The sequence below is a fragment of the Paramacrobiotus metropolitanus genome, unplaced genomic scaffold, assembly GCF_019649055.1.
Source record: "Paramacrobiotus metropolitanus isolate TYO unplaced genomic scaffold, Prichtersi_v1.0 Parri_scaffold0000062, whole genome shotgun sequence".
Lineage (NCBI taxonomy): Eukaryota > Metazoa > Tardigrada > Eutardigrada > Parachela > Macrobiotidae > Paramacrobiotus > Paramacrobiotus metropolitanus.
In genome coordinates, this window is record NW_026570282.1 from 353,862 (window position 1) to 372,575 (window position 18,714).

An 18,714-nucleotide genomic window follows, 5' to 3' on the forward strand; every position below is an offset into this window, starting at 1 on the left:
TATAGTGAGTATACTGAGCAGTGAGCACTCCGCAGTGGGGCAGTGCCCTCATTATACAGTCGCCCCCCAGGGGGGCTTGGGGGTGGCGATTCTATGTTACGTACACCTCTGAGTTACGTACGAAATTTTTTGAACGGAGGTGTACGTATCTTGGAGGTTTCACTGTAGTACAAAAAAATCAGTAACAAATGCAAACCGAATCCTGGTTTGATTCTTGTCACCGTCTGTACTTTATGGCGTATGCAGTTCGGTCTCGGAGACCGAACTGCATACGCCATAAAGTACAGACGGTGACAAGAATCAAACCAGGACTGCCCGAACCGGACCGAGTTGGGTGCGAACTGCAAAGCCGACCATTTTCGGTATGAAACAGAGAAGTACCACCAGCGCTTTTGTGTAGGGATGGCAAGACTTCACTAGACTTCACTTCACTAAACTAAAACTTGGTCAAAACTTTTAGTCACTAAATTTCACTTCACTAGAAGTCCAAGTGACCAAAATTCACTTGACTAAAAGTTTTAGTCGTTAACCGTCGTTAACCTTGACTAACTTGTTTTCATAAAAATATTGTGTGGTGAAAGTTTCTTGAGGAATCAAGCAATTTTTAAATAGAATAAAGAAATTGCATTGTGAAATCCGTTCGGAAAATTGATAATAACACGCGATTTTGGTACAGCCGGGCTAAAATTAGCGACACTTGGACCGGTTAGGCCAATCTTCCGATGGTAAGCGCATAAAAATTCTACCTTTTTCCCGTTTTAGAGCTCCTGACGAGTCAGTTTTAGGAAATCGGTTAACCATCACTTCACCAAAACTTTTAGTGGCTAAAATCGACCTCACCAAAGTTTTTAGTCACCAAAATTCACTAAACTAAAATCTCTAGTTTCGCAAATTTTAGTGACGGTTAACGACTAATTAGTTGACTAAAAAAATTTTGCCATCCCTACTTTTGTGTAAGCGATCAATCCTTTGTTACTTAGTTTCTAGTTCTTTGTACTTGGTAACTGACTACTGTCTACTGACGGTGTCTGTAACTGTCTACATGAAGCCAAAATTGAACAAGTAACCTTAATTTTAAAATCAATTCAGCAATCATTTGGACTGTTGACTAGGTGCCCAGCCATGAAATTAGTGACGTTGCGCAAACGCGCTTCTGGTGGCAGTTGCTGGTCGCTCGTCGCTTTTATCCAGTCTGTGCTCTGTCTATCAGAGATAGAGCGCAGACTGGATAAAAGCGACGAGCGACAAGCAACTGCCACCAGAAGCGCGCTGCGCAACGTCACTATTATATTAATTTACTGCGTCCAATTACAGTACATAAACTGCGTCCAGGGATTGTATAAACGATGCGCTACGAATCAGATCCTGTATCGATAGAGCGGCAATTTCCTACAATTTTTGATTGGTAGTCTGTACATTTGGATGCTTCTGATTCGATAATTTTGTAGCGGGAACGAGTTACAATTGCCAAAGCCTTTGGGGGCTGCACTTAGGTTTCTGACTAACAGTAGTGAGTGACTGGTCGGCAGACAAATCCGCATAGCTGCGGCGATTCCGTTTGTTTAGTCTTCCGAATTTTCAGTGCCGAGTGCAGGAATAGACGGACGCCGCTGCCATTAGACTGCACCTTGCTAACGGTCAACTGTGGATGTATTTATGTTGACTTCCTCGAACTAATATTTTTACGGGTTTCATTTGTGTTTTGGGACAAAATGTCCACTTATACGTCTGGGACGGGCGTAGGCTCGGGCTACGCCAATGTTCACGACACTGTAGACAAAGTTACGAATTTTTTCTCCTACCCGGGACTCATTCGATCAGCAGTCCTGGTGCTGCCCTTTATTTTGGGTGTTGTCAACCGCAAAATATGGTTTGGTGTCGACCTCATTGCTACGACGGTGGCTGCTGCTGCGTGGCTGCTGTTCCCGCAATCCCTGCTAGGATTCCAGGTATGAGTAGCTCGTTTCGGTTCTAACATCGTGTGCCAACTCAGAAGTAGCTACTTCTTTCCCCTTTCCCTTGGTAATCTTGTATTCCTTCGTAGGATTCAGTTGTGAATTACATCAACCAGTTCTATCAAAACTTATTTAGTTCTGGTTACATTTTCCGATTACCCTAATATTGGCGTATAATGATAATACCCGAAATGTTACTGTAGTAATCTCTTCTCCAAGCCAGTTGCAGGATTGCTGCTAAAGCTAATAAACTCACGAGTGACGAGTACTTAATATTTTTACGCGTATTTGCGGCCTTTGGAATAGGTGTCGCGATCGCTTTTGGATGGAGTGGACCTTCAGCTGGGTCGGATGGTTGGCAGTGTTTTGGCCGGAAACGCTGTTCTTTGGTTTCTCCAAACGAAACGCACGAAGGACCCCGACACTATTCAGCCTGCGCTTTTGCTGACACGCGTTATCGTACGTGAAACACTGAAACAGATCGTATTTAATTTCATACAAATACAGGCTGCCGTGAATTAGATGCCTCCTCGATCATGATAGTGGACAGCTGAGCATTAATAAGCTTATAAGCATTAATAAATGTAAGTATTTGCAGACCAACGCAGTCCTTATGGTCGCTCAAATCGACATCCAACTGTTCTCTAAAGCGTGGAGCCCAGAAGTATGTATTTGTGTTTTTTTTTAAAACAGTGATCGTTTGTGCGTTAGTTAACAAAACAAATTTTTCAGCATATGACATTCGGTTTGCTTGGAGCCGCCTTGTGGACGGCGGGATCACTGGTTCATTTGGTATGGTTTTTCTCGTGTTAAATCTGCATGCAGCACACCCGACAGATTGCCTTGATTGTTGATTTGTAGGTTATTGGTGGGTATCCCGGTGGACATCTGCAACGTTACAGAAACATCAACAACTTCTTGCTGCGCGATTTTGCCCTGTGCGTGGTAATTGGATTCACCCTGTATGGTTTTCCGCGCTGGTTTTTGCGCAATTTTGTAAGTGAATGAAACTTGTTTTGGATCATAGTTTTGAAATGTTTTAGTTCATTGTACTCATGTGAACTTATGATTATTCAATGGCCTAATATTTTTTCGTAATTTGAGATCCCTGTTGGTAGCATCATCATGCTGTGTTTTGTAGACTCTGATCCGAACCCTTGATGGTGTTCATGAGCATCTCACTCGAGCGTTTGGCGCGCTGATTTTTGGGGCTGGGTTCGCCGCGTATCAGGCTGTAGGATTTTTGAATGACCGCGACAAGGAAGCTCATTTCATTGAGCGCTTAGTGGTAAGATATTTTCGCTTTGAATTGTTCGAATTGATTTGAGACTATCACTTTGCAGACAATCGGCTTCCTTATGGCTTCCCTCATCTATGCCCAGTTCTTCTATTTCAAAGAGTGGAACATGGTCTACTGTTGGGGAGTCCAGTTTGTTCTGATCCTGTGGGCTATTCACTCCTACTTGGGCTTGACATCTACTGAACGACACTATGTTCCGGTAACACAGACTAGGAGAATTGTTACTGACGATCGTTTCTCCACACGGGCCGTTGGTGAAGATCGCTTCGCCACAAGGACTCCAACTGGGACTTACCGCGATCGTATTACTGCCCGCGAAAGAATCCCTGCTGGAGATTATGAGTTTGACAAGGAGGGCTAGAATCATGTTCAGCAGTCAGTAGTATTCCTATCCTGGAACCGGATTCTCTTTATTGACTTCGGTCGGGATCTCTTGTTGCTTCCCTCTCGAATAATAATTTGTTGGCACATTCAAGTTGTCTAATCAGTACTGCTTGTTGAAATTGTCTAAATGTGTTTTATTTAGACTTTCTCATTTCGATTATTGCTTACCCTTTTTTTCGTGTACATTGATATTTATGGTGCTAAATAATTGCTTTAGTGGCATTCGTGCATCCAACAGTGTATTACTTATTTACAGCGCCTCAAATTCATGACAAAATCGGATAATTCGCCCCAAAAATTTTCGTGTGTAAAACTACATGGTGGTGTAAATGGTGTAAAAAACTTTGCAAGACAAATTAAAGGCTGGCAGCAGTGCGGTGCTGGGCTGCAATCTCTTCTCTATATATTAAAAGAATAAGACTTTCAAAATTCCATTTCCATACAGTTCGCCAGGACCCTACACAGAACCAAACTTTGATGGCTATATATCATTCGATAGCCCTAAGTTTCTATATTTGCCATCAGAAGTCTGTTTTTGAAACAAAAGTTAGGTTTAAAAGAAAAGTTAAGAAAACCTTAGCATGCAAAGTCTATGGGAAAAGTGGAGACCCCACCACTACAAAACGATCACCCCACCACTGCCAATAGAATATGTCAATTTTTGATAAATCACCTGAAACGTTACAATGGATGAAACTTTAATGGGTTTGAATCACTCGAAAGCCCTGGATTTATAGATTTTACCTCTAAAGCATGGTTATAGAGGAATATCAGGATTTGACAAGAAAGTCTGATTAAAAAGTCTACGGAACAGTCGAGGTTCTCATTTCCAAAACCCAGTTTTTCAGGTAGCTGTCTTACGCAGCGCGGGTGACTGGTTTTAAAGTTGCTGCGCTCCTTTGGGCGGGTACGAATGTTCTTGCTAACGATAAATATTGAAGCACTAAGGCCTCGGCTCCAATATTAACCGGATCTCACTACGGTACACACCGCACGAAGTGGCCTTCATACGGGCTTTTTTCTTCCGAAATTATTCATTACGGCTTGAACGTTTGACACTGAGCAAAAAGGGAAATACTAACTTTGTAAATCGTTAATCGTGTAACAGCCTAATTTGCGCAATTTTCTGCGTTTTAATTTCACGGGAAAAGCAGTTCGAAGTTTAGAATATTATATGGTTGATTACCCAGCATGCCGCATGATTTGCTGTTTTGCTTCCTGTTAATCGAGAACTAATGCTTTAGCAACCAATACGGAAATGTGCACTTTATGCAAAAATTACCAACGTATGACCGTCTTTCGTTAAGCAGAATAAACAGAAAATACTGATTAGCGTGGCCGACGGAGTTGATTGAATGGATGCAGTAAATATACGCCAAATGCTACATTTACGATAAGTTTTGTGAAACTCCAAGTAGTTTATCAGTCTGTAATAAAGGTGAGCCGCAAAAGGCGCCGAGCTGCAACAAGAGTGAAGCCCGCGGAGTAGCAAGTTTAGCAACCGAGACGATTTGACTTATTTGAGTATAAACAGTTTTTGTCGTTGAAGGCAGTTTCGACAAAAATTAGACAGTTTAATTGGCAATTGAAATTTAACACATGAATTGGGAAGTGCTTAACTACTTTAGCCTCCTTATTAGTAATTTCACTGTTGTGTTCTTAATACAAAGCATTATGGAAAAATATTATGTATTCCTATTGATAAGGGTACCGACAAGGGCACCAGCGGTATTTGGCTGACGGTGAGCCATCTTAAATTATAAGGAAGGCAGATATCTAAAAAGCGAACAATGCTTGGAAATAATAAAGTAAAACAAAAAACTGCAAAACTTTTAATAAATTCAAAGCTGCTACTTTATAACTGAATAAATTCTCTTGATGGATGATCTGGAAAAACTGAATTGGTGCTACCGGTAAAGTTCAAACGTGAAGAGAAAGGAGCTGTTTTCGAGGGAAAGAACTTTCGTTTTTTCACATTATCTCAGGCTTCTAAGTTCTAACCCTATCCGTAAGTGCAAATGCAAGTGTAAGTGCACTTCTGTAAGCTGTGCAATCTACGGGACGGGAAAATATTCACACAGGTTGTAATTTAAAATAGCTAGACACTGACTACGAAGTTGACACAAGTTGACACAAGTATTTCTCTGTGAAGGAAAATTTTACGTTTCGTTGATAAAAGTTAAGGAAATACAGATGCGTAGATTTACGGCATATGTAGATATGTAAGTACCTGTCTCTTTGAGTTTTGCTTTAATTTACGATTCATCCATCGCTGCTATATTCCGCGCAATTTGCGCGGGGTCTACTAGTCGAAATATAATTATTTTCATTGCTGCAGCGTTCGAAATTTACGGCTCATGCAGCGACGGTACTAAAAAGCTACTCGTAGTGGAAAAGGTTGGGAACGGTATCGCCACTGCCACAGGCCAGAAACGGGCGACGCCGGCACAACAGCGGTGGCGCCATAAGGAAGCAGTGTGGCTGACACTGGCTGTATAACTATACATAAGTTACGAAACCGGGAGAGCTATACTAAATCCTGTGCCATTGTACATGTCGAGTGTCGACTTGATTGAGCCCAAAGTTAAAGACAGTACCCTAGACTTTGTAACCTACTGGCTCTGCCAAAGGCTACTAAGATATCGTTTAAGTTTCAGTACGAGTTGATATGCCAACCGCCCGTTTTCCGCAAGTAGGCGTCTTCGCCGTCTTGCGTATTGCTATGTGGATTGTGGACACTGGACAGTGCGTTCTGCTCTGTAGCCTGTACAAGTATGAAGTAAGTACAATACATTGAAACATCCTTACACAAACGCAAGCGCTTGCGAACTGCAAAGTACTTGCAAATTGCAATGTAAAAATTCGCACGGTTCGCTCGGACTGTCGATTAGGACGACCAGTATACATGCCTAGGGGTAACAATCTTTTCTGGAAGTTAAGATGCCTTGTCTATGCCACCGGGCACCGGCTACGGAAACTGTAAGCTGTGTTGCTGCTTTGCAGTAAAGTTTGGACTACTATTGAATACCCAGGAATAAGACGTCTCTTATAATCAGATTCTACTTACGCGTCTTGAATCTCTTGATGATGATGCTAACTTTCTACGCTGTTTATAACCCTGCTATCCAAGATACCTTGGCTGTTCCTGCAGAATTTAAATTTTAAACTAGCTTTTGCCTTTTGCAACCACATGGGGCTGGCCGGATTGGAAATTTCCGTGTTCATTACATCGCCTGAGTAAAAAAGACGCACAAGACCGTACTCTGTACTTTCTCATCAAACTTATGTCGTTTGTCGAAAACTGTACAGGGCCACATTCTGCAACAGTTTTGCGTTTAGCGATACAAGCATTCGTATTGCCGTACACATTCGTTCTCGAAATTTCGCGAAATTTCTTTTTCTTTCCGTGTTACGTACAAACGCTTGTACAGGTTTTACATGACAACACGCAATGAAAAACCGCAGTTGTGCAGGCACCCTCGCTTTGGCGTTTCAGCACAACCTCCTCGTACGACAGTCTTCTCATTAAAAGCATGCACTATACAAAAATAAAGCTTTTCTAAAATCGCATCGAAATCGGGACTTTTGCGGCAGTCAGTGATTCGACAAATGAGTTTCGTGTTAAGTATTGCCATGATCCTCTGAGTCTTTGTACGTCTTTAACGTTAATATTTTATTATGATGTTGTGAGCAAACAAACAGAATTTACTAAGGTGTTAGAAATCGCCCCTTTTATTGGCATATTATCATCCCGACGAAATTCCCATATTGTTTTCTGGATTTACTTCACTGATCGCTTGGAGAGTGGTATCTTGGGAGGCGCTAGTACTTGCCTAATTCGAAGTTTTCCATCCATCCGGTTCCTGAGTATTTAGAGAAGTGTGAGTAGTGCTTTCCGGGGCTGCGTTTAGTAATGAGTGCCGATCGTGGTTAATTGTTGATAATTTAATAATTATGCAATCTTTACTGACTGCATGTACATGTGTAGTAGCCAGTTCAGGCTAGCCCAATGTTCAGCATTGCAGCTTTGCTTATAGTCTCATACAGTTACACTTACGGCTTCCCTGTTATGTGTGCCATATGTTATGATAATTATATTTCATCTCTTACAGAACCGTGGAGTAATTGAAAAATGGGGAAGGATTTTTATAAAGTTCTTGGTATTCAGAAGAATGCTTCGGACGATGAAATCAAGAAAGCATACCGAAAGGTAAGAGATTGTAAGTTCGCACAGACAAGTGAGATGCAGAATAGTAGTATGACCAGAATTATAAATTCCATATACGTATTATGTATCATTCGAATATTATTAAGGATAAAGTTATCTTGTATAGTGTATGTTATCACATTTTGGACAGTAGAAGCCGTAATCTGATATGCAGTTTTTGCTCGACGCAGATGGCCTTGAAATATCATCCCGACAAGAACAAAGCCCCGGAAGCCGAAGCCAAGTTTAAAGAGATTGCCGAAGCTTTCGAGGTGTTGAGTGATCCGAAAAAGAAGGAGATCTACGACAAATACGGCGAAGAGGGTCTGAAGGGTGGCATTCCCGGGGGTCCGGATGGAGCAGGGGGCTTCCCGGGCGGTGGCATGCACTACGAATTCCACGGGGATCCGCGAGAGATTTTCTCAAGATTTTTCGGAGGCAGTGATCCATTCGGGGGATTATTTGGCGGAGGAATGGGAGGCGGCCGCCGAGGCTTCACGACCTTCGGCGGTATGGATGACGACGTGGAAATGGATGACGGCGGTGGCATGGGCGCTTTCGGGGGGTTCGGTGGGCCGCAGATGCGCCAGCAGCGCCGACAGGATGCACCCATCCAGCACGAGCTGCAGGTGGCACTGGAGGATATTTTCAAAGGCTGTACAAAGAAGATGAAAATTTCCCGTAAAGTGGCTTCCCCGGATGGACAAGTGCGCAAAGAGGAGAAAGTGCTCACCATTGACATTAAGCCAGGATGGAAAGCCGGAACGAAGATCACGTTCCCCAAGGAAGGCGATCAGATGCCGGGAACTGTTCCCGCTGATGTAGTCTTTGTGGTCAAGGATAAGCCGCATAATGTGTTCAAGCGAGAAGGACATGATATCGTTTGTACGGTCAAACTCCCCCTTCGAGACGTAAGTTCTGCGTCAAGTGATGAAGCATCTGCATCACTTACATATGATTCACGCTTCCTAGAACGCTGTTTCATTTCATTATTTCTGCTCTAGGTCATAGTGGCTTTTTAAATACTGTACAAGGATTACTGTAATTTTGAATATACACTATCCAAGATATGCTTGTTTCATTGTTATTTTCCTTATTTCAGGCACTTTGTGGAACGACGCTTCAGGTTCCCTCCATAGAAGGCCCCAAAATACCGGTTCCTCTTACCGAAGTTACCAAACCCCATACAGTTAAAAAATTCCCCCAGAAAGGCTTGCCAATACCGAAACAGCCAGGAAAACGCGGAGATCTTGTGATAAAATTCGACATCGTGTTTCCCGACAGTCTTCCTAAGAGTACTAAAGATATCCTTCATGACATGCTTCCTGCGAGCTAAGCAGGAGTACGATGATGTTTCTGTTTTCTTGGTCTAGGGCAGTTTGTACGTTCTAGATTAGAAATAACTCCTGCTGACGACAAAACTTCGGATTATAGGGTTAGAATTGCGCTCTATGTAAATTTTTAAAGTGACACAGTTTATTAATTAGTTGTGCTTTATAGACGTAACTTTTAGATGTGCACTGATTTGTGACACCTTAATGACCTTATGATAGCGTCGACATGGAGCTTTTTGGAAGATTCTGTAAATAAACAATTTTAGTAGTGTTTCATAGATTACGATTTGATTGTAACAGTAAAAAGTACTGTGTGAGTAAGTACAACGCGGTTCTCCAGGGGATGTAATCATACAATACAGTTACAATACAGCCCCTACTCTACATCAGAGAAGCCTGTTGGTAAGTGTAATAGTATTACACTTACCAACAGGCTTCTCTGATGTATGTATACAGGCTTCTCTGATGTACTTCACAGTATTTATAGTATTACAGTAATACTATAAATACTGTGAAGTATAAAAGTGCAGTCGAGATAAACAGAATCTTTAACTGTTTCTTGCTTTCTTAATTTTCCGATAAAAATTCGGCGCAAATATATAATAATTATTGTGTGATGTGAGAGCGTCTCGCATCGTATCATACACTTCCACTGGTTAGCGCAAGTCTCCACAATTTCAAGATTATGCAAAATTTAATTAATAGTGCTACTCTATACCCTCTTTTCCTTATTATAACAAAACAGAAAAAGATAATTTGATGTCGAAATTATCATCCAGATATTCACATTCCGACAACACAAAAAATGCGAGTAAAAAGACCAAAGCCGACAGGCCACTGTATATTTTTATGGATTTCCTTGGTGAGCTATCCCGCAGCAAGCATGAGTTGCCTGCTAAGGTCCTTGTAATTATGTAAATTCACAGCGGCTAACAATAAAAAGAAATACAATACCATTGTCAGAATCTTGTGGAAATAAGGTTCAGAGTGACTGTATGGGCCGCATACACCGTTATCCATACTATATACAGTACAAGTACCAGTAGTAAATAAGTTATCCATATATCTATATATATTTCGGACCCGAAAATAAGAGCGATGACTTTCATCCCGGCGGAAGTACATTTGTATATCCAAGGTGCAGTAGGACACACCGTTTGGCATGTGTGGTCTTAACGTAAGCCTACCTTTTGAAATAATTACAATTTGACAATCGCAACATAAATTTTATCAGCTTTATATTTCATAAAAAAATAACCAGCTGCCTGACAAAATTTGACAAGCTGCACATAATCAATTTGATAAATTTGCGTCTAGTAAATTTTTCGAGTACTCGTAATTATAGGTGCAACAGAAAAATAATAATACGAGTACTGTAATATAGATATGTGCTTCTGTGATTCTAAATTTCGCCTAATGGATAGATAATCATGATACCTAATGGATACCGATTTAGGCCAGACGTATATCAAAATACATACATTTTCGCAGTTTTGTCTTGTGTTTTCACAGTTGCATATAATCATAATGCATGTAAGAGTAGTAAAACTAAAACCGACAAAGATCAGTTTGTATATGGTGACGTATTTTTCCGCTGCTTTTGCCCTGGTTTTTTCGGCAGTTTAGTTTTATAACTAATAAGTATTTCTATTAAAGAAGATCGTTTCTTACCTTACGAGCACTGTTTTCAGTAGGCTTTGACGGATGTTATAAAGTTGTACACTGTTATAAAGTTATAAAAGTTATAAAGTTGTACACTGCAGTTGGTCACCTCAATAGGTACAGTAGCACACCAGACACTTTCTACTGTAGATCGGAATCGTATCGAAATCTGTCGATACTTCCTGCAACTGCTCCTTCCTGTATGTATTTCGCTATTTTAGCCAGTATTTACCATTTCACTAGTATTCATTAGTATTTACGTGTTTGGTATTCAGTATTTATTGTATTTGTATTATTGTATTATTTGTACATACAAATAATACAAATACAATAAATACAAATACAATAATACAATAAATACAAATACAGTAAATACTGAATACAATAATATATTATTGTATTCAGTATTTACTGTATTTGTATTTATTGTATTATTGTATTTGTATTTATTGTATTTCGCTGTTCATAAGGCTGTTTGGTGTTTTGCACCTGGATATTGGTTGGAGCTTAATTTATCATATACAGTATTATGATCATACATAAAATAATTATTGCATCGACGGTAGATGCTCGTAGACAATTATTATGTTAGCTTAGAATAATTACAAACGAACGCGTTTCCCATGGTGTCACATGCGGACACTACGTAGCAAAATATTCTTTGGCAGCGTATTAACACCGAGCAAATACAGAGTAGTAAGCATTCAATTCCTGGCATCGATTTCGCCGTGTACTGCCCTGGAGGGCTGATACAGTTGTAAATCGCAATGAATGCGCATTCGGAGAATATTCCAGGAATATCGTTGCAGGCATATGATCGAGCTGCAGTCAGTCAAATGCGGATAGGACCGATGGTGATTCCGCCCAACGTTGCCAGCGATAACCGGAAACGATGAGCACTGGTTGGTTGTTTCGGGAGGAGTGTAGTCAAAGCGGAAGCGGCCAAAAGTAAGTAAACGTGACCGTGAATATGCGGTACGAGTAGTATTAACAGTAACGTTGTAAATTGGTGAGAAAGCTTTGTCGATTTAATATCGTATAAATTGCAGTGTTTACTGCTTCAGTGTGTGCTACTTGCCGAAAAAGTAATAGAAAAAACATTAATGTTTTCGACAGCCTAACTTTGTTTTTTCTACTCAGTACGTAGTAAGTACTTGTTATTGTTTTAGCAACTACTCACCGTAATATTGCTGCTATCGATCAAGTCATGGAAACTTAAACGAATTTGTGGATTATGAAATTCAAGTTCTTATTTGGAATGGAATGAGAAAACGGAAGGACATTATTTAAGTATTTTCGTCAAAATAGGTAAGTCGTCCGTAACTGGGAATCAATGGGATTATAAGACATTTATACCAATCATACAAAAAAAGAGCACTAGTATTGTATATCCGAGACGCTGCTCACATGCACGTGGGAGTGTTTCGCATCTTGCAGATTATCTCTGGTCACTTTTCGGTAATAAGCGTTACCTTTTCCCGCAACTATCTCTTGCAGTAAATTGCAAAATATGAATTAAATTGCAAAATATGAATTGCAATTGGTGCACAGTTTCATTAACGATTGAACTAAATTGACCTAATCGTAATAAATTGCCGATTGAACTAATCGTATTGTACGAGTACTGTTATTATTGTACAACACTTACCGAACAATTCAGTAATGAGATTTACAACTTTGTCCATCTTATGCCGGAAGTTACTTATTGTTTCTCATGTGCGACAGTATATCTATATGTGCAGTACTACAGTAGCTGCGCCGTCCGCTGTCGGCATTAATTGTAAGCTGCTACTCGGTTTGTTTTTTGCAGCGATGGACGAACATTTGAACCAGAAAGTTGGTGGTGATACTAGCAATTACAGAGTAGTTTGTAACTTCGTATAATTTATTGTCTTTTTATCCTTCAAGCGCCTTAGTGTTTAATATATTAATTTGTTTTGTGAATATTATAATTGTGTGATTGTCTATGGGAGCCTCCTATCGGGAGGGGACGAGAGAAAATATACAATATTATTATAGTAATTATTATTAACGATTTAGGAGAAATTATTTTCACAAAATATGAATTTCGCTCTACCATACTTATGGTTTTTTATTTTTTTACGATTTTGAATTCCGATTTACAGTAAGTACAAGTACTTGTGCAGTTGTACAGACACGTCTGACATGTGAGACTGGAGTTTAGTTTTCACTGCTCACCATCAGTGCTCATGACGACATTATCGATGCTTCATCGTGTTTATGCCAACTGCGTATTGCCGCTATTGCGATAATTTGCTGTTTTTGAGCGCAAACTGGCAAACATGCAGTATGCAATCAACCATTATTTGGGGCCGCCGACTTGAAAGTTTTAAACTACCGTAGTTTTGGAAAGTGTCGTTGTTTTAAGTGCAGTAATTCTGTAACTGTATTTTTTCAGACTATTTTAGACTTCTGGAAGCTGGGGCAGTTGTTTATTCTGCTAACAGCCTAACACTTAAATGCTGTAATTAATTGTAGGGAAAGCCGAAAGTGTGATTGTGTTTTATTGGGATCTGGATGTAGCGGTGTGAGGGCACCAGCCTTCTATGATCCATCATGAACTATATCGGAAAATTCGTCTCCAACATCCGCGAATTCTACAACGACCTCAATCCCGCTACGTTATCGGGGGCAATCGATGTGGTTATTGTCGAACAAGAAGACGGAAGCTATGCTTCTTCTCCATTTCATGTGCGTTTTGGGAAGCGCGGAGTATTTAATCGCAGGGAGAAGATTGTGGACATTACCATTAATGGCGAACCGGTGGAACTGCATATGAAGCTGGGGGAAACTGGAGAAGCGTTTTTTGTGCAGCAGACTGAGCCCGAAGAGTTCATTGATAACAAGGTATTAACTCAAGATATTCATTATTATTATTATAATTTGTAATAATTTTGTGCGGCCTGGCTAAACAGGTCCGTTATCAGTGTCAGCCTATCAGTGAGTACGGCTGCCAAAAACTCTCGTGGGGACAGTAATAATAGTTCATGGAATTAGTGGTAATTACCTTGCAGCTTACTAGAATGGCCAGATAGCGACATTTTTGGCACACCAGCTGATGTGAAAATTGCGAACGATAGTAATTTGATACTCATTAACGAGGGTAAACTTGTATTTCCAATACTGCGACAAGTTGACTGCTATTAGTGTTTGTTGCAGCTGTTATCGTTTTATTTTGGCACAAGGTCAACGTACTGATTCTGGGATCCAGCTTTAAGCATAATGTAGGAGTGTCGGTATAAATATAAGCAGGAGTCTAACTGTAGTCTTCATACACTTAATATTAGATAAGGAGAAGTCTGTGATTTGGAATATTGGATTAATAGGTTGTTACCAAAACAATATTACTTACCAGTGTGAATAGAGTTATCATTTTTCACTCAGTCGTGCAGTACTTATTGGCACCTGGTTGATGAATGGTTTCCCATTTCGTTCGCCTTTTATCGAAGATAACATAATGAGGCTTACCTTGACCTTGATATGTATTATTTGTTGTTCACATCAGGAGAGGACTATGTAACTCACGAAAACTATTGCGTTTTGCGTTTGTTAGTTGTATTAATTTCGTTGCCAACAAACATTTTTTTGTTGGGTAGGTTCCAGCGCTTCTGGCCACTTCACCCCTGCCACCCAGCTATCTGAATGAAAACTCCTCGTATTTCCATTCATTACCGAAGGCTTCCCTTTCACAAAGTGGACCGGCTGCAGCCGGCTCACATGAAGAGCCGAAATCTCATTCCAGTTCAGCCGATGGAACGTCCGAGCGGCTTCCGGTTAAGCATGATGGTTCAGTGTCTCCACCGTCGACGGGTCGACGGGAAAGTGCCGATACCGATATCTCTCTGGAGATCGTTGCGCCTGCGACTACCGCAACGCCTGGCCGCGTCAAGTCACGATCGCGGCGCAAACGCCGGCCAAAGGTTAAAAAGACGAGTGATGAGGAAATCTTCAAGATGGACTTGTCCGATGACGACAGGGAAACAACGCCGGTGAATGAGACGGATAGGGATACGACTCCTTTGGTACGGACTTCGAGTCTGCCGGATATATCTGAAGCCGAAAAATCTGAACATACCGTGCCTGTGGATCAGAATAGTTTGCGGAATCGCCGTTTATCGAGTCATAGTATGGCTCATATACCGAAGCATTTACACGTAACCTTTGCGCCGTCATTTGGAAATCGTGGTGGCAATAACAGTGAAGTGTCCACTACAAAGAGCGAGGGTCAGTTGACACCGCCGAATCCTACGTGAGTGTTTTCAAAATTGGTTTAACAAAGAAATTGATATGGATTGGGTATCCTGGTTTTTCGATACAGGATCGATAAGGAGCATCTTTCCGGATTCTTAAGTGATTCCGAAGTTGACTTGAAAAAGACAGAAACCCGTAAAATAACAGAAGACGACGGGGCAAATGTGAACTGGAAATGGGGACAACTCCCAGAGAAAAAGGCTGCAGAGACACCCGATGCATTGACGCCAGTCTCGCAGGGCAGCCTGGAAAGTATACCGGAAGCCTCCCAACAATCTGCTGGAAGTGAGTGTTAATTGCTTGAAAAAGCGCCTATATTGCCTTACTGAACACGACCTTGACTAATGACTGATAAATTGCTTACCTTTGCATTCAGCGAATGTGACTAACGTTTGTGCTTATTTTCCGGCGGTTATTGATACAGCTGGGTCATGAGTGCCGTGTTTACATTTGTGGCGCTATTTTTAGGTACTGCTGACCAAGAAAAACGTTCGTATCTGCGCGGCATGTTCAGTTTTATGCGCCGTTCTAAGCAGACCGCTCCTCTTTCGACGTCAGCGCCTAAAGATATATCGAAGACAAACACGGACAAAGATGAAACGGAAGCGGGAAAATATCTTTCGGATTTGGTAGAATCGGAATTGAGTCAGAGTCAGAAAGAGAAATATTTGGTGCTCCAACAGTTCAACTTTGAAAATAGTTCTAGGTTAGTATTTACCGGCTTCAGATTTTTAGACGTTTGATTTAACCAGCCGTCAATAACTGTATTCTTCAGGTCCGCTGCCATTGAGTCTGGAATTCCGAAAAACGATAGCTTTGCGAGGTAGTACTTCACTCAAAGTGGCTATTTTGAACTTTGCACCGGAAACAGTTTTTTTGTTTTTCTTTAGACAGCAGAGTAGTCAGCCCTCTGCCATTCAGCCAGCTTCTAAAGAAAACGTTGCCGATAAAGGCTTAAATGTTCCTGCCACCGTCGAAGTTGAAGGCAAAAATATAGAACTGTATGTAACATATTTTTCTGCTCGTCAGGTTGTGATAACAAACCTCTTTTTGTTAATTTAGTGTTCCTTTGGCTGCTCAAGAGCGCGGAAAGGGCGTCGATGCGTAAGTAACTTTTCTGCTAGCGGAAAATACCGTGAAGCCTTGCAAAAATAAAATGTTCTGATTCGAAATTGTGCTTTTAGGATTGTAAATGCGTACGGCCAAGAAACAAATGCTGCATCGTCAGCGTATTCTTCAATGGCGGGATCACCTCCATACAGCGACAGCGAGAGTGATAAAAATAGTGATAAAGGTGTCGGCTCTAACCAGGCGTACAAGAAAACGCTGCGTTTGACATCTGAACAGATTGTAAGCACGGTTGTTTGTGACGCATAAATATAATGAATGAATTAGTGAATTTGATTTTAGTTTTTCTGCTCAGTTAGTAAAAAATTTTAAATTTTGTTAGTGTTTCGGATGCTCAGGCTGTTCATATGCAAACTGCGATTGAAATGGCTCCTTTTACTTTCAGATGACGCTACCGTTGCAGTATGGAATGAACGAAGCGGAATTTTGCATCGTTACGAAATATCAGGGATCTGCGCGTTGCAAGTGTAACATCTTTTTGTGGCGATATGACGATAAGATCGTGATTTCGGATATTGATGGAACCATTACGAAGTATGTTGTTGGTAAACGCCATTACGCTTAACGTCAACGATCATTAAGCCCTCAGTTAAGATTTTTTTTCAAGCCTGAGGTATTTTCAGATCAGATGTTCTTGGCCATATCTTGCCAATTATCGGCTCGACCTGGGCGCAAGCCGGTGTCGCCGGATTATACAACCGCATTGCTAATAACGGCTACAAATTTCTGTACTTATCTTCGCGAGCCATCGGTCAGGCGAGTTTTACGCGCGATCATCTGAAAGCGATTATCCAGGAAAATGTGAATATGCCAGAAGGACCGTTGCTCCTGTCGCCGAAATCTTTGTTTTTGGCATTTCACCAGTAAGTTATCGAAATATTTGATCGAATCAAAATGGTAAATTACAGTAGGTAGCAGCATTATTGTGCGTTTTCGTGGTAATATTCTCCTAGCAGAAGGAAGTGTCTAAATTTGTATCTTTTGGGAATGGGAATATGTACGACTCGTATTTTCGTAATGTTAGTCATGAAAGTCATTTCACAATTCATGAAAGTCATTTCACACTACAGCTAATTGAAACAGTCGGAAGAAAACGTTATTTTGTACTTACGTTAACAGTAAAAGTGTAAGATTACAACCACATACAAATTGACACCATAATTTGATAAAAGAACTTCAGTACGAAATCGTTACATTGACTTTACACATTATTCCAGATAATTTTTGGTTTGAACAGTTGTTTGTCGAGCTGTTGATAGCCTCCGATGGCACAGTTGTGTAACTTGTGTTAGATATGCCGTAGCCGGAAGTGGCTAGTTATACAGCGAAACTGCCGTCTCAATACGAAATCTTCTTTCAGGGAAGTAATTGTAAAACGTCCTGAGGAGTTCAAAATTGCGTGCCTTAAAGACATCCGTGCTTTATTTCCTCCGGACAGAAATCCCTTTTTTGCTGCATACGGCAACCGAACCACTGATTTATTATCCTATCGTACGGTTGGCGTGCCGATGACACGAATTTTCACGATCAACTACCAGGGCCAACTTAAACACGAAATCCTCCGCCAAGCAAAGTCTTCCTATTCGCAGCAGTCCAATTTAGTGGACATGCTATTTCCGCCCCTGGTATCCGTACCCGGGACCAACGTTCTTGTCTCGCAGCATGAGCACGCCGAAGAATACAGCTCATTCGTGTACTGGAAGGCTCCGCTGCCGGATCTGGATTCCACGTTTGAAGTGCCACCCCCTCCGGAGCCGGAAGTCCGGAAAAAGAGAACGGATTCAGGAGGAGCTGCTTCTAAATCGACGTCTCCTACGAAAACGGCCAAAACTGCTCCGCTGACCATTATGTAAATTGTAGATCCACTGCTTTGTGTGCATTTGCATTCCCTGTGCATTTTTCATTTTGTTTCATTTGTTTTTAATACCATCGCCTAAACTTTTGAATTTTTCTTTGGTTGTGGGATTCTGGAAACCCGCTTCTTCCATTGTCTTTCCTTCTGCTGGGATTGGGATGACTGTGAGCATGAAGGAGTCATTTTGTTACGTATCTGTATTAGTTAACCATGTACGGTAACTAATGCATTTTGTGGTTTTATCGCGTTGACTGCAGATGTATTATTTACTTGCCTGTGATCACTGTTGTGAACTTCTCCAGTTCTACAAAATTAAAGAGAACCTTCTGTGGAAAATGACTTTTCACAGCGATACCTGAAAATTAGATGGAAAAACATCAAAGCTTGGTGCATGCGAACTGACAATGAATTCGAATACAGTACTTCTATGGCTGCAAGTTCATGGCTTGTGCAAGTAGTTCTTGCTGTTGCTTGTAACATTATAAAGATCTCGAGAACAGTGCTTCGTTCATTTTTTAAAAATTGTGTTATAATTTATTTATGCAAGATGTTACTTATACGTAATTCTTGTCTATGAAGTAAGCACCTATTCAGTACTGGACCACTAGTAGTCATTT

General features: G+C 40.9%; 3 protein-coding genes across 4 annotated transcripts; all 3 read left to right on the top strand.

The window, feature by feature from the left end:
- The first annotated feature begins 507 nt into the window (after nt 1-507).
- Nucleotides 508-3,859, top strand: LOC129593493 (uncharacterized). Of its 2 annotated transcripts, none has more exons than XM_055489831.1 (8): nt 508-725; nt 1,583-1,949; nt 2,262-2,414; nt 2,554-2,619; nt 2,688-2,747; nt 2,817-2,951; nt 3,097-3,243; nt 3,299-3,859. In XM_055489831.1, the coding sequence occupies exons 2-8, from the start codon at nt 1,713-1,715 to the stop codon at nt 3,614-3,616; spliced, it is 1,116 nt and encodes a 371-aa protein (XP_055345806.1). In that variant the 5' UTR covers nt 508-725; nt 1,583-1,712; the 3' UTR covers nt 3,617-3,859. The 2 variants fall into 2 exon arrangements, with proteins under 2 accessions (XP_055345806.1, XP_055345805.1); XM_055489830.1 differs by lacking the exon at nt 508-725 and adding an exon at nt 1,028-1,062.
- A 3,329-nt stretch (nt 3,860-7,188) lies between these two features.
- LOC129593499 (dnaJ homolog subfamily B member 4-like) lies at nt 7,189-9,465 on the top strand. The gene is made up of 4 exons (XM_055489841.1): nt 7,189-7,520; nt 7,752-7,849; nt 8,038-8,757; nt 8,949-9,465. Exons 2-4 carry the CDS (start codon nt 7,772-7,774, stop codon nt 9,180-9,182), a joined length of 1,032 nt encoding a protein of 343 aa, XP_055345816.1. The 5' UTR covers nt 7,189-7,520; nt 7,752-7,771; the 3' UTR covers nt 9,183-9,465.
- Nucleotides 9,466-11,679: 2,214 nt separating this feature from the next.
- On the top strand, nt 11,680-18,433 carry LOC129593482 (phosphatidate phosphatase LPIN2-like). The gene is made up of 13 exons (XM_055489815.1): nt 11,680-11,790; nt 12,012-12,150; nt 13,342-13,710; nt 14,460-15,112; nt 15,182-15,399; nt 15,583-15,820; nt 15,890-15,937; nt 16,005-16,115; nt 16,177-16,218; nt 16,299-16,464; nt 16,628-16,776; nt 16,866-17,105; nt 17,603-18,433. Exons 3-13 carry the CDS (start codon nt 13,420-13,422, stop codon nt 18,093-18,095), a joined length of 2,649 nt encoding a protein of 882 aa, XP_055345790.1. The 5' UTR covers nt 11,680-11,790; nt 12,012-12,150; nt 13,342-13,419; the 3' UTR covers nt 18,096-18,433.
- The last annotated feature ends 281 nt before the right edge of the window (nt 18,434-18,714 follow it).